The 14,742-nt window shown below is 61.0% G+C and overlaps 2 protein-coding genes across 2 annotated transcripts in view; one reads left to right on the forward strand and one right to left on the reverse strand.

Annotated features, from left to right (window-relative positions):
* LAMTOR4 (late endosomal/lysosomal adaptor, MAPK and MTOR activator 4) overlaps positions 1 to 14,742 on the reverse strand; it is a 440,193-nt gene that overhangs the window by 82,687 nt on the left and 342,764 nt on the right. The window lies entirely within an intron of this gene.
* On the forward strand, positions 1,808 to 8,824 carry NAT16 (N-acetyltransferase 16 (putative)). The gene is made up of 3 exons (XM_060255683.1): positions 1,808 to 2,040; positions 5,016 to 5,240; positions 8,270 to 8,824. Exons 1-3 carry the CDS (start codon positions 1,852 to 1,854, stop codon positions 8,822 to 8,824), a joined length of 969 nt encoding a protein of 322 aa, XP_060111666.1. The 5' UTR covers positions 1,808 to 1,851.

The raw sequence follows: 14,742 nt of genomic DNA on the forward strand, positions 1-14,742 counted from the left end.
CCAAGACCAGCTGCAGAGCTACAGGGCTGGGGGATGCAATGGGCTGGGCACAGGGAGGACTCTCAGGAGTGCTTGGGGTGGCCCCAGGATAACCATCAGTCTCTAATAAAAGTGCCTGAACTGCATGGCTAACAACAAAGCTGGGAACTGAGGCATGGAGGCCTCACCATCTCTCTGTTGCCTACTCAGAAATGGCATTTTTCAAAAAAGGGATGATTTTTTAAAAAAAACGGTGGTAGATTATTGGTTTCTCTCCAGCAATTTATATGCCCAGCCCAAGGTCTTGACAAAAGTTGCTCTTGCTGAGGCTCTCTGAAGCCCTCCCCCCGCCAGGTGGCTGGAGTCAGTTTTTGCAGTGACTGCAGAAAGTCCAGACAGGCCCCTGCCCAAAGGCAGCCTGGTCTCAGAAGCACCTTGGATCCAGGCTGGAGGCTTCAGTTGCCAACCTCCAGGTGGGTACAACAAGACAAGAAACAACACAGTGTCAGGTTGAGCAACCACGTAGATGACACTGTGTACAAATCACTCCACTTGCATGATGAAACTTTAGTATGGGCTATATTAATTCATTCACCCATATAAAGAAGTAACACATTTATTAAACAATGCAGATGCTACAGTCAGTCACAAGTTGGATTTAGAGACTTCAACAGAATGATTCTCACAGTCTCTGGTTAGAGGATAATAATTGCAGTCCAGCCAGGAAAATTCTCAGAAGCTCATATGGACACAATTCAGGTGTGACAACATGCATCCTAGGTAGATTTTTGCATGTATCAAGAGAATTTTTCATCTTCGGGTCACCCTTTGTTCTGATTGAAACCAAAACAGTATAGCTTGTTTGAGAGCTGCACTTTTTTGCAAAAGAAATATTTGAGCAGTGACTCCAATCAGAACAAAGGGTGACCAGAAGAAGAGAATTTCTCTTGAAACATGCAAAAATTTACCCAGGATGCAAGAAGCATGTTATTTCTTTATACGGGGGAATGAATTAATTAATATAGTGCATACTAAAGTTTCATCACTCAAGTGGAGTGATTTGTACACGGTGGCTGCTCAACCTCTGGGGGGCGGGGTCTGGCAATCTCCTAGAATTCCAGCTGATCTCCCAGCAACAGAGCTCAGTCCCCCCAGAAGAAATGGCAGCTCTGGGAAGTGGCCTCTATGACATTACCCCTCTCCTGCCCAAATCCAACCTTCCCCAGGGGCCACCACCAAATCTCCAGGAATTTAAGAACAGAAGAGAAGCCATGTTCGGTCAGGCCAATGGCCAACCCAATCCAACACTCTGTGTCACACAGTGGCCAAAAAACCCAGGCACCATCAGGAGGCCCACCAGAGGGGCCAGGACATTAGAAGCCTTCCCCACTGTTGCCTGCCCCAGCACCAAGACAGAGCATCACTGCTCCAGACATAAGAGAAGCCATGTTGGGTCAGGCCAATGACCCATCCAGTCCAACAATTTGTGGCAAACAGTGGCAAAAAAGCCAGGCACCATCAGGAGGTCCACCAGTGGGGCCAGGACATTAGAAGCCCTCCCACTGTTGCCCGCTGCCAAGCACCAGGAAAACAGAGCATCCCTGTCCCAGACAGAGAGTTCCATCAATATGCTGTGGCTAATAGCCACTGGTGGACCTCTGCTCCATAACCCAGAATGTCCCATCCCAGAGCAGGCCATGCTTCCTCCTTGCCTCAGAGGGGAGGAGAGATGGAGGTGACTGTCTCACCTGCTTCCTTTCCAAGGCTGGCAGATCTCCCCCACAACGTGGCTCCTTTTCCCACCACTCCCCCCACCCCAGCAGTTTTCATGACAGTTTGTCTCCCTGCAGCCCCTCTGTGTCCCGTGTAGCTATGAAGCTGGAAAAGGCCCGCCCAGAGCCGCAGCTGGAGTTCACCATCGCCACCGAGCAGGAATTTGATGAGATCCTGGACATGTCCAAGGGTATCTACGGGGGTCTCGACTACCTCCCCAGCCGCTACCACTCCTGGATCCGCGAGCCCAACCGCACCGTTGTGTTGGCCAAGAGGAATGGCGCAGTGGTGAGAGTTCTGGGGAGCTGGGCGTGGCATTCCGTCTTCTCCGCCACTTCTCCGCCCAGAGCCCTTTCCTACCGGACTGGGGGTGGGGGGAGAAAGGAGGCTCTGGAGAGAAGAAGCTGGGCCTGCAGAAGGCTGAGGGTGGGGGCCGCTCTGGGTACTGCTGTGGAGCCACCAGGCCGGAGGGAGGGATGGAGGCCTAGTCCATGGGTCCAAGCCTGCCTTCTTGTGAGCCTCTGTCAGGGAACCAGGGAGAGACTTGGCTGCCTTTGGTGGCCTGCTCAGAGGTGCAACACATCCGGTCATTATTGAACAATGCATCAGTGAAAAAACCAAGAACACGGGGCTGGGGGTGGGGGAGCAGCCAAGAAGTGCAGGCCTAGCCTGGCTGCTTTCGGCCTTCTGCCTCTCGCCCTCAGAAGGGCTCTCCCAGTTGATCCTCGAATCTGGGGCCCTTGGCTGCGGTTTCCAAGAGAAATAGGAGACTTTTTCTTTCAGGGGGTAGAAAGAGGATGCTAATGCAGGTTTCACAGAATCACATCTCCCGTCTGGAACCCCGATGGGGGTGGGGAGGTATAGAAATTCTTGGAATCATTGGCTGAAAATGTATTTAGAATTAGAAAGAACACAAGGCCTGCAGTGATGATTTCTACTGTGCAGTTTTAAAAATGAAACTGGAGTTTTGCCGGATTTCGAAAATATGACAGCTGGTGGAAGCAGCCGCCTGAACTCTGACTCTGCCTGAAGTGGGTCCCAAGCAGACAGCATGCTGGGAGGGGGGAGGGGAGGGGCAAACCCCCAGCAAAATGGCCCTTCTGGGGACCTGTAGCTGGCTCTGCCACAGCAACCACTTCCAAGCCAAGGCTCCCTTGCAGCACCTGAAAGGTCGAAGTGGTACGGGGCGGGGGAGGGGAGGTCAAGGCCCAGGCTGGAGGCTCAGCGGACGGACGGACAGACGGACGGATGGATGGATGCGTGGCTTTTCTTTCTGGTGAGGACGACCCAGTGCCCCAGAGGGCATCACTCTCTCCCCTCCTTTCGTTTAGCCTCAGAACAACAAACCTGCGAGGCGGTCAGTCTGGCTGGGGAAGATGGGCCTGTGGCCACCCCGGGAGCTTCCATGGCCTTCTGCCCTGGTGCTCCAGCCCCTCAACAGCCCTGCTGGGACTGGGATCCCAGGTGGGAAGGTTTGTTGCAACAGCTTGCAATACACTCTTGCCGTCTTGGGGTCTGGGATTCTGTATGCTCTTCCAAGGTTCCACCCCAGTCGGTTGCGGCCGACTGAGGTGGAGCTGGGAAAGAAAGACATCTGGTGTTCCTCACCCAGAACTCTGCACAGAGGGGCAGGGACTTTCTGCCCAAACGAACCACTTGTAGTCTCTGCTGCAAGGAGACAGTGTCCCAAGAGCCCTGCTGGCTCAGACCAAGCCCCCCACCCACCCCCTGCAGCATTCTGCCCACCCAGGAAGCCCCCTCCCCACCCAATGTGCAAAGGGGGCGTTCCAGTGCCTTGTGCTCCAGGTCCCCTTCACCCCCCTTGGGCAGCCTCCCAGCTCTCAGAAGCGATCCACGCATGCTGGGATTGAGTCCTGTGCCAGGGACGGCAGTCAAACACGCGGACCCCTGCGGCCCCCCAGCGCCACCAACGGCCAGCCTTCTTTCCCTCATGCTCTGGTGGCCGAGCAAGAGGCCTGCTCCCTCCTGAGCCAGCTTTGTGCACCTCAGTCCTTCAGGGGCCTGCAAGGGATTCGGCTGGAGGGGGTGGGCCCTGTCAGGAGGGGAGGGTCTGCCTCTGCAGGGGAGGTGCTGGGCCCCTTGTGTGAGGGAGGGACAGCAACCCAGCGGGGCAGGCCCTGTGGTTCCAGGGTAATATTCTGGGTCAATTGCTGCCGTCTGGCCCTGGCCCTCTTGGGGAGGGGGCTTTTTGGTGCCCAGTGTTGGTGTGGCTGCCAGTTATCACCAGGAGGGGTGGGGGTGGGCAGGGGGAGTTGGAAGCATCCGGCTAAGTCTTCCACGCCCACGCATGTGGCACCTTGGCCGTGGAGCTGGGCACGACTTGGGCCTCCCCAGAGACAAGCAGGTCCAGCTGCAGCCAGGCTCACCAAAACCAGCAGCCAGGAAGGCATCAGAACCCATGCTGTTGGGGAAGAGGCGACCCAGCAGCTCCCCAAGTGGGCACTTAGCTGGCCCAACAGCCACGGTCGCTGAGCCCTCTGGATCTGCATAGAGGGGTTCAGCCCAGGCCCCCCCTTCCCTCCCCTCCTGCCTTGGCCAGCCTGAGTTCCCACTGGCCACTGGCTCCCCACCGATGTGGCATGCCCCCCCACGCCCAGAGGGGGGCGGGTTGATTTTTCCTGAAATTCTGTGTTTCCAGCTTCACTCTGGGCTCTCTCTTTCTTCTGTGCCTTTCTTTCTGCCTCTCCTTTTTCTTCTTCTTTTTTGTAAGAAAGCAAAGGATGGAAACCAAATGATTTTCGCTGGATTTTATCCATGTAGGTGTGTGGGGATGAGGTCCCTGTCCAGGAAGGTGCCAGGGCTCCCCTGGAGGACCGTGACGGGCCTGCCGGAGCACGAATCCTAAATCCTCGGGACACAAGTTACCAAAATATATGTCTCCCTCTTTGTGTGTCTCTGCTCTTGAGACCCCCGTAGAATAAGGGGCCCCACGCAATGGTACTAGTATGATGCTTACTCTCTGCTCTTGCTGTCTCTCTCTCGCGCTGCTGCTGCCGCCGCTGCCGCTGCCCCCCCCCCACCCCGTGCTCTTGTTTGTAACCGTTTTGATCATGTGCTCAGACTTGCCTGGGAAGGGCGCTCTGTCCTCTGGGCCTCCCTCCTTGCCCCCTCCCCCTCCCTCACCTGCTTTGTTTAATTAATGCCACCAGTTTTCCTTCCCATGACAGACCTGCTCAAGACAGCGCAGAGCTCCTGCCTGCACCCTAACCGGCTGTTGTCTGCTCTCCCCCCTCCCACACCAGATCGGGCTCCAGTCTGTCTACATCGTAGATGCTGGCGAGACGGTTCTGGTGGAGGGGCTGCGTGTGGCCCCCTGGGAACGGGGCAAGGGCGTGGCTGGCATCCTGCAGCGCTTCTGCCTGGAGATGGTGAAGGAGAAGCACCCAGGGGTCAAGGTGTCACGCCTGACAAGGGACGACAAACTGGGCCCCAAGGACTTCAAGAAGTACCGGGTCATTGCCAAGCAGGTAAGTGACCGGGGGGGGGGGTGGCAGGAAGAAGCAAACAAGGCGCTTCCCGGATAGCCCACAACTGCTTGAGAGGGCCTGTGGCCTGAGAGAAGGAAGGGGCCACCACTTGGCAGATGGCATTTTGAGTAGGTCTTGGAGAGGACCCAGACATGGCCACTCCTGCTGAACGCTCTGGAAGGACTCAGTGCCCAGACACTCTCGGTCCACGCTCCGCTGCAGCTCTCTGCTGGACTTCGCTCTGTCGGGGCAGCTTCAGCCTTCAGGCATGGAGGTGGGAGGCTGTTTCAGATGAGCCCCCTTTTATATTCAGGGTGGGGAACAGAGAACAATTATGGCTTCCCAAACTTCCAGAAACTCTAGTGGATATTTAGGTAGGGTTTGTAGAATCTTTCGGGATCAAGTGCCGTGTTCTACTGGAGAAAGTTTTCCTTCCAGACTTTCTCCAGTAGAACACGGCACTTGATCCCAAAAGATTCTACAAACCCTAATGATGTTACCAGCTGTGAAAACCTAAAATCTTTGATATTTAGGTAAATGCTCATTAAAACGTGCTGGGGGGGGGTCCTCTATGCCATAGAAATCTGCAAGACTTTTGAGAAGACTTCAAACTTTTGAGAAATTGTGCCTCTTGTTCCGCCCCCCCCCACGCACTCATGGCTTTCCAAAGGGGGGTCTAGAAGGATATCTTCCTCACTGGCACCTGGGCAGCAGAGGGGAGTTCTGCTGGGCAACCTGGCTCATCAGAAGAACATAAGAGAAGCCATGTTGGGTCAGGCCAGTGGCCCATCCAGTCCAACACTCTGTGGCACACAGTGGCCAAAAAATCCAGGTGCCATCAGGAGGTCCTTCAGTGGGGCCAGGACACTAGAAGCCCTCCCACTGTTGTCCCGCCCCAGCACCAAGAATACAGAGCATCACTTGCCCCAGACATAAGAGAAGCCATGTTGGATCAGGCCAGTGGCCCCTCCAGTCCATCACTCTGTGTCACATAAGAACAGAAGAGAAGCCATGTTGGGTCAGGCCAGTGGCCCCTCCAGTCCAACACTCTGTGTCACACAGTGGCCAAAAAACCCCAGGTGCCATCAGGAGGTTCATCAGTGGGGCCAAGACACTAGAAGCCCTCCCATTGTGCCTCCCCAACCACAAAGAATACACAGCATCACTTCCCCAGACATGAGAAGCCATGTTGGATCAGGCCAATGGCCCATCCGGTCCGACGCTTTGTTACACAGTGGCAAAAAAACCACAAAAACCCAGGTGCCATCAAGAGGTCCACCAGTGGGGCTAGGACACTAGAAGCCCTCCCACTGTCCCCCCCCCCCCGCACCAAGAATTCAGAGCATCCCTGCCCCAGACAGAGAGCTCCAGCAATACGCTGTGGCTCTCTCCTGTGATGCCTCCCCACTCCAATGGGCTACAGTTCTGGGTCAGGAGGTGGGGTGAGGAAAGAGACCCCTTCTCCAAGAGCCCAGCCAGAACACCCACACTGTCCTGGAGCAGGAGGGCAGGCTGTGGGGCAGGCAGGCGGGGGGGAGTCTCTTGCCCACTTCCTCCTCCAAGGAGCTGAGAGGGACACCAGCAGCTTTTCCCTTCCCCCATTCCACTGCCCCCCCAAAGGATTCCTGTGGTTTGGCTGGGAGTGAGAGAATGAGAGGGGCAGCGAAGCACCTGAGCAGGAAGCAGGTGAGAAGAGGAAGTCAGGTGGGGCACCTAGAAGAGGAAGAGGAAGCAGGTGAGAAGAGGAAGTCAAGTGGGGCACCTGGAAGAGGAAGCAGGTGAAAAGAGGAAGTCAGGTGGGGCACCTGGAGCCCTGTGGCCTTGGGATTGGGAGAGCCTATCAGAGCAGGGCTGGTGTCACCTGGGGACCTGGTCCACTGCAGAAGAAGAAGCAGGGCTTGCTGTGTCCACCTCTGCTGCCTTCTCTGGGCCTCGGGCAGACCTCTTGCCCACCCAGCCCTGCCAGTCAGGGACCATTGTGCTCCCAGCTGCAGACAAACCTCCTCGCAAGCTCTGCTGGAGGGGGCGGGTCTGAGCTGGAACCTTTTGTCTCTGAAGATCTTTTCACGGAGGGGGGCTCCTATGCTGGCCCTCAGGGGCACTCACGATCAGTGCAGGGGCAGCAGTGGCGGGAAGGACGAGTGAGCTGCTGGACGAGTGATCCAGGAAGGAAGTGGGGAGGAGGCAGCAGCAGCAGCTAGCTTGTCCAGTGGCTCGCTCATCCTTCCCGCCACCGCTGCTGCCCCCGCACTGATTGCGAGCATGCCTGAGGCCCCGGCCTCTGTGCAGTTTTACGATCAGTTGAGCGGTGGGCGAGTGGCCCTTATGGAGCCTGGGAGAGTGGTGCTTCACCACACGTTCCCAGGCATTAAAATTGTGAGCAGGGCCAACTCATCCCCTAGGCAAACTAGGTGGTTGCCTAGGGTGCCATGAGTAGGGGGCACCAAATTGGGCTCCACCCCTCCCGGTGCCCATGACAACCTCCTAGTTCACTTTGTGAGCTACTGGCATTAAAGTTGAGCTACTGCATAAATTATTATGCTCTGGGGTCCTCCTTCCTGAGATAAGAGAAAAATGTGTGAGCTGGAGGCAAAAAATGCGTGGGCTTGCTCACGCGAACTCTGCTTAGAGGGAACAGGGCTCCCAACAGGTTAGGATGAGAGAAAGGCTGCCTGCCCAAGATTGTCCAGGGAGCTTCGCAGATGACCAGGGGGTGAGACTAGCGACACCATCGCATTGGCTGCTCCATCCGTGCCAGGCCTGTAGCCAGCAAAGGGGACCCAGAGCCAGTGCACCAATTCCCTGAAAGGGGAAGGTTAGAGGAGATCGGGCGGAGGCGATGCAGATTCTATAGGGGTTACCAGTCCTGTGCCCCCCCTCCCCCCGTGTGGACCTCCCGCTTCTCCTGAGCTGGGGGGAAGGCTGCCCTTCCGCTGAGCTGGAGGAGGGCAGGAGATCAGCAGAGAGCTTGGAGGGTGTGACCCTTGTGCGGGTGACCCAATGGCGGCCTGTCTCTCCCGCCCACTTAGGGGATTCTGCTGGTGCGCTTCAATGCCCAAGACCTCCTGTCCCGGCTGGACGTCACCCTGCTAGCCCTGGAGGAGGGCGGCTTCTGCCCAGAGCCCTCCGAGCTGCTGGCGGCTGGCGAGGTGGCCGAGATCATCCTGCGCGATTCGTTCCGCAGCGAAGTCCTGCCCAACCAGACCATCATCCAGGACTGGCAGCCCTTCAAGGCCATCCCCAGCAACCTGGGCCTCCTGCAGCAGAAGGAGCTCTGCTGGGTGGTGGACCAGAAGTCCCGCCCCGCCGTGGCCACCCTCAGCACCCGCCCCTTCGCCATCCCCCTGGGCAAGGACTGGTTCTATCTCAACATCGACGTCTTCGGGCAGGGCCTGGCCCACGTCAAGAGCCAGCTGCTCCACCACCTCCGCCTGCAGCTGCCCGCCCTCCAGGGGGACGTCATGTGCCAGCTCTTCCTGCCGCCGGCGCTGTGGCTGGACATGGCCCAGTTCTGCCAGGGGGCGCTGGGGCTGGAGCTGGCCAAGGACTACACGGAGCAGTACCTCCTGGAGTCTGACGTCTAGGCGGGGCAGGAGTGGGGGAGGGGCCGGTGGAAAGGCTCCCCGCCCCCCTGCCCCGCCCCGCCCTCCCCCCTGCATTGCAAGCACTTTGTGAGCCTCTTCACGGCTTCTTATCCTGGAAATACTTGGCTCCCCTCCCGCCGCCCCGCTCGTCCTGCCCGGGGGAGAAGAAGAGACCGCGCTCCTCCCACCCCTTGCTGCTGCTGCCGCCGCCAGAGCCAGAGCCCGGGGGAGTCCGGAGGACAGTCGGAGGGCGGCAGGACAATGCTGTCGAAATGCGAAGCAGCAGCAGCAGCGCTGCTGGCCAGTCTCTCTAGAGCCCCCTCTGCCCCTCGCCCTCCTCCTCCTCGGGCCTCCCCAGGCGGAGCGCACTTTCGCGGCTGAAGGGCGGGCTCCACTTCGGGGGCATCAGCCTGCCATGGGCGCCTCCGTCCAGCGTTGCCCCCTGCGGGGGGGGGGCGGGGTGCTGAGCAGAGCTCCACCCTCCTTTGGCCTTGGAAGTCGGTGGACCGAGAAGGGGGGGTGGGGCTAGGATCGCACCGGCAGCAGGAGGCTCTTTGATCAGGCGATCCCGCTTCCTCTCATCCCTCTGTCCTGGCTGGCCGCCTTCCAAGCTCTGACCCAGCCCGGAGAGAGGGAGGGAAGGAAGCAGGTCTTCTGGGGTGGGGGCGGGGGCTCTGCGTTCTGAAACTCTGCTCTGCGCCAGGCTTTGGACAAGGCGCACCTTAGGTGGAGATGCTGCCCAAAGGTCTTGAAGAGGGGGGTGCAGGAGGGACTAAGCGCCCCCTGCGGCGGCGGCGGGGGGGCTTCACAAGAGCGGGCATTAGGGGAGAGCCCCTCCCGCCGCTGCCGCCGCCGCCTAAGGAGCCGGGCAACCAGGCTGACGCACGGGGCGGAACCTAGCAACGGTTGACGTGGCGATGGGGCTGAGGGATGTGATGACTGACAGACTGGCCCCAAGGTCAGGGCAACCTCTGCCCGGGCACAGCCGAAGGGATGGATGCTGCGCAGCCGCCCCCTCCCCTCCGCCTCTCCAGCTTTCAGACCTACTAAGGGGCAATACTCGAGTCGTGCAAATGGCTGGAGGGGTGCTTGTGAATGAGGCCCCACCCCGCCCCCTCCCCTCCCCCTAGTGAGCTGGGCGGGGTGGGAAGGAGGCTTTGGGGGGGGGTGCAAACCAGAGGTCCAGCGGGCTCCCAGGAAGTCCGAGCACATATGGGGGGGGGCTTATGAAATATCCCCCCTCCCGCAGCAGCCCACTCCTTGAAACCTCCCCGGCCTCCAGGGCAGCTCCCCCCCCCGGGCAGGGAGCAGAGAGGGCCCCCTTCGCTTCTCTGTGCTTCTCTTGTCCCCCTCATCCTGGGACGCAGCGACCCCCTCCTCGCCCTGGCAATAAATACCGAACTCAATAAAGCTTGGCCGTGTCTCTCGAGCAGCCTCGGCCTTTCCTTTCCGCCCAGGGCGGCGCTCGCGGGGAGACCAGAGCAGCAGGCGGGGGCGGGGGGGGGAGGGAGGCAGGCAAACTCCTCTCCTGGGAACCGCGGCAGCTGCCCTAGTGCCAGACCCCCTCCAAAGCTGAGCCGCTCTTCCCGGGGCACGTTTCCAAAACCCACCTCAGGGTGCGGCGCCCACAGAACTGCCGGCCGGCCCTCGGCCTCCTTGGGAGCCGCCATTGCCCAGGCAGGACTGTGTTCTGCGTCGTCCCCCCCCCCCCCCAAGAAGAGTTCCGGGGGAAGCCAAAGCCCGTGCCAGATCCCACTCCGCGGTGGCACCTTGACATTGCTCCGGTGCAGAGCACGCACTTCCCTAGCGCATCGCCAGAAGAGGAGGGCAGGCAGGTCCCCTGACTCTCGGGCGCGATGCCACGGAAGAGGCCCGAGAATGTGGAAAGGGGTGCAGTGAGCCCCGCCCCCTAGGCTTCCAAACCTGCATCGGCCACCCGGTGGGGCGACATAAAGCCCCCATCCTCTCCCCACCAGTGGGCGGGCCTGGGGCTCTGCGAGGGGGTCTTGCAGCCGGCCGAGGGGAGCACAAACTCCTCCGCGGGGGCAGGGGGCCGTGGCCTCGCCTTCTCTTCCGGGCGTCCATGGGGCAGGCGGCAGGTGACCCCCCCCCCTCCCCAAGAGCCAAGAAGTGGTGCCCCGGAGCCCCTCTGATCTGGGTCCCCCCGAAGGGGGCGCGGCTAAGAGCGGCTGGGGGAGGCTTCCGCAGCCCCGGTGGGTCCCCCTTTCTCCTGGAGGAGGGAATGGGGGCCGGTGGGGAGAGGGGCCGCCTGTGCGGGTCTCTGCGCAGCTCCAGGTCAGGCGGGGGGTGGAATTGCAGGGCCGCTCCTGAAAACAGGAACAGAAGCCCCCGCGGCTGCTGGCTGGTCCAATGGGGCGCCCTTCCTTCCTTCCTTTTCACCCGCTGGCCCCATGGGGCCTCTGCTGCCCCTCTTGCAAGGGGCCTCCCAAACTCTTTGGCTGTCGGGGGCCCGCGTTGTTCAATAAAAGCGCAAAGAACTGCAGCTCTTAAGCCCCCCACCCCACCCCACACACCCCGTTAGGGAGAGCTCTCCCTCCCCCCAGCTGTGCTGGACGTATTCCCCGATGGGAGGGGCCACCATTCCCTCTCGGGAGCCGCCCGAAGGGGTCGCCTCGCTGGAGCTGTGAACAGCCAGGTCTGCCCAGACGAAATCCGGGGAGAGGAACCGCAGCCTGTCCTAGCGCAATAGAGTCCAAGGACCGGAAACTCTCGCGTTTTGGAGTTCTGTGGAAACATTCAGCGGGCAGAAGTGACCCTTCTTCTTTAGCGAAGGCCGGGAGGGGGACCAGGGCGGGTTCCGGCCTGAAGCCACCGGCGACGGGGCGGCCTTCGAAGCAGCGCGGTGTTGGATGCTGATTTGGATGGCCCACTAGAGGTCGCTCGGGCGCCAGAGGCACCGGGAGCTACTGCGAAACTGCCCCATCCAAAGGAGCAAATCGATTGTAAAAGAAACGCACCGGCTCGGCAGCGAGATGGCAGCTGTGGCCCACGGCCACCACAGGAGAAACCCGAAGCACCGCGCAGAACCTTGGTCCGTCTGGAAAGCAGCCCTGTCTTCTTGTAGCCCCCTGGCCTCCCGCTGTCCCACTTCCACCTGCTGCCGCGGGGAGGGGAGCCGGGAGGCCACAGCCCCTGGGCCCAGCCCTTCGAGGGCGATGGTCGCATCTCCGCCTTACGAGACTACGGGCTGGACTAGATGACCCTGGAGGGCCCTTCCATCTCTATGGTTCTGGGACAGTGACTGAAGGTGGCGAGTGCAGCCCGTCAGCGGTCCGGAATCGGGGGCCAAGGGCTTGACTGCAGAGCGGCGGGCGGGGGTCTTCATCGGCCACCCCGCTCCAGAGAGGAGGGCCCTCTCCCTCCCTCCCCCACCCCCCAGGTCTTCAGGCCCGGGTTGTGTCTAGTTGAGCGTCCAGCGCGAGGCTCAGGGTGAGTCTTTCTACCCACTCCCCCTCCCCCCCCCGCATTATTGGCACCTCCCTTGCTGGCCTCCTCCCCTAAACGGACAGGCCCGGCCTCTTTCGCCTGTGCTCAGTGGGGTGGAGGGATTAACTGTGCGGGGACTCTGGTCTGGATCCCCCGCTCCTTCCCCACATGCGCCTGGGTCAGCCACAGTTCTTGAACGACTGTTCTGATCTCTCAGCCCCACCTCCCTCGCAGGGGGAGGGGAGGAGAGGAGGCTATAAACCGCTCTGAGCGCCGAGTGAAAGGCGGGATATAAATGCAATCATCTCCTCCTCGACTCCTGAACATGAAGTCCAAATCCTCGAAAGGCAAAATCTCTTTAGCCACCCCTCCCCTGCCCGGCGGGGACCCAGGGACAGAGTCTCCGGCCCTTCCGAGGGGGGGGGGGGGTTGTCCACCCAGAAGCCAGTCTGCCCCCTCGCCACCCTCTGGCCTGAGGCTAGTTGACCCGGTCAGATGTGTTGCTAGCCAGGCGGCCTGGCCAATCGGGTGCAGCTGCTGGCCATGTGAGCCTGTCCTCTGCAGCTGCAGGAGGGCGCCCTCCCGCCCGCCCCCTTCCTCTCCCCGGGGCGCTCCTGCTGAAGGCGAACTCTCCGCCATTCCCGCCCCTCCCTTCTCTCTGGGGAACCGGGGCGACGGCGTCATTCAGGGTCCAGAGGGGCCTTCGGAGAGGCTTCAGGCCCTAAGCAACATTTCGGAAGAGCCGGGGAGTCTCCAGGGACTGCAGCCGCCCAAGTGCAGCGAGGGAGGGAGGGAGGGAGGGGGCCTGCAGTGGCTCTGGGATTTCTGCTTCTGGCTCGGGGGCGGTGAGTCTGTGGAGGGAAACCCGCGGCCCTCTCCTGGGCCAGGGCGGCACTGCCGGAAGCACAGCGCGGGTGGGCGCAGCAAGTGCTCTGGGGGTGACCGGAGAGGGGCCAGCCTCCCGGGCTGAATGCCAAGGAATTGCTGGGCCAAAGAGGGCGGCGGCAGAGAGCGCCCTCCAAAGCCAGTCGAGGAAGCCTGCCCTTTGCCCCATGTCCTCCTCTTCAGCGCCCGGGCCCTTCTCTGGGGGCATGAAGGAAGCCCCCATTTCGCCGGAGGCCAGGAAGTGACCAGCCAGGGGAGGGAGCCCCCTCAGGGCATCTTGTGAGGATGGCGCCTCTGCATACGTGGCGGAGCTGGGGAGACCCTGGGAACGCTGGACTCTCCGTCATCCTCCGGCCCATTGCTTGCGTGCCCCCCTCGCCATACACCCTCCGTCGTGTGCCGCCTTGGATAGGGGGGGCTCCCCCCGTTTCCTTCCCTCGCTTCCCTTGTTGTCACAGATGGGGGGGGGCTGGGAAGGCAGGCGCGACACACGCACGGGGCGGCTTTCTGCTCTGGTTCCCCTCCCTCCCTCCCTCCCTCCCAGGGAGTATCCACAAGGGGATTTTAAAGTCTTTTCCCTCCGGAGTCAAGAACATTCGGTGGATCCTACGGAATCTACAGCCAGGATGGCTTCATTTGCCTTTGCGGCGTTTGCAGGAAGGAAGGAAGCTTAGGAGGGCTCCAGTTCCAAGCCAGACCCTTCCGCCCCCCCCCCCAAGGCACCCCCGGCCGAAGCGCCCAGCCCGGGGTGGGGTGGGGGGGCACGGCGCATGGCTCCTGATCTCCTCCCAGCTGGGAGCCGCGCGCAGCGAGCGATCCTGCCCACCAGGGGGCAGCGCTGAGGCCTCTCCGGGGAGTCAGAATCCAGCAGCCCTTCCTCCCCTCTCGCCCTGGCTGGCGTTGCAGCTTTCCTGGCGGGGGGGGGAGGAGGAAGAGGCTGCTGGGCTGGGCCCCCTCCCCTCCCCTCCCCTGCCCAGCAGTGCCAGGATGAGGCTTAGGCCCAGCGGGCTCCATCATCACGTCCAGCATCCTCTGTTGAAGGGCGGCCGATCAGACGCGCCATGAAGAAGCCACCTGTGAGGAGGCAGGCCCAAAGGCTCTCGCCGCCGCCGCCGCCGCCGCTTCAGCATTCCCCGAGAAGGCAGTGGCCGGGAGCAGCTGTGTCATGTGCAGGTGCAAAATGCCGCCAAGTACAGCCAGCTCCTGGCGAGCCGGAGGAGGGCTTCCTTCCACGGCAAGAGACAGATGTGCAGAGGCGGTTTGCCACACCCACTGCGTGGACTGAGGAGGGGGGGGTGAGTCTCCCGGCCTGGCCGGCCCTGCTTAGCTGCGGAGAGCTGTGAGCGTGGCTCTGGCTGGGCAGCTGAGCAGGAGGGAGTCTTTCCTCCCCACCCCAGCTCGCTTCCCCTGTTCCCCGCCTGTCTCCGCAGGGAGGTCCCGGCCCAGCAGCGCCTGCTGTTCAAGGCGGATCTCCTAGCCTGACGCTCTGAGCGGTCACCACATGGGGGGGGGGGCGTCTCATTGGCTTTCCCCTTTGTTTGACCTCCATGAAGGCGGCGGTTCAACAGGAAGTGATCCGGACCTTT

This window comes from Heteronotia binoei, chromosome 15, assembly GCF_032191835.1.
Source record: "Heteronotia binoei isolate CCM8104 ecotype False Entrance Well chromosome 15, APGP_CSIRO_Hbin_v1, whole genome shotgun sequence".
Classification (NCBI taxonomy): domain Eukaryota; kingdom Metazoa; phylum Chordata; class Lepidosauria; order Squamata; family Gekkonidae; genus Heteronotia; species Heteronotia binoei.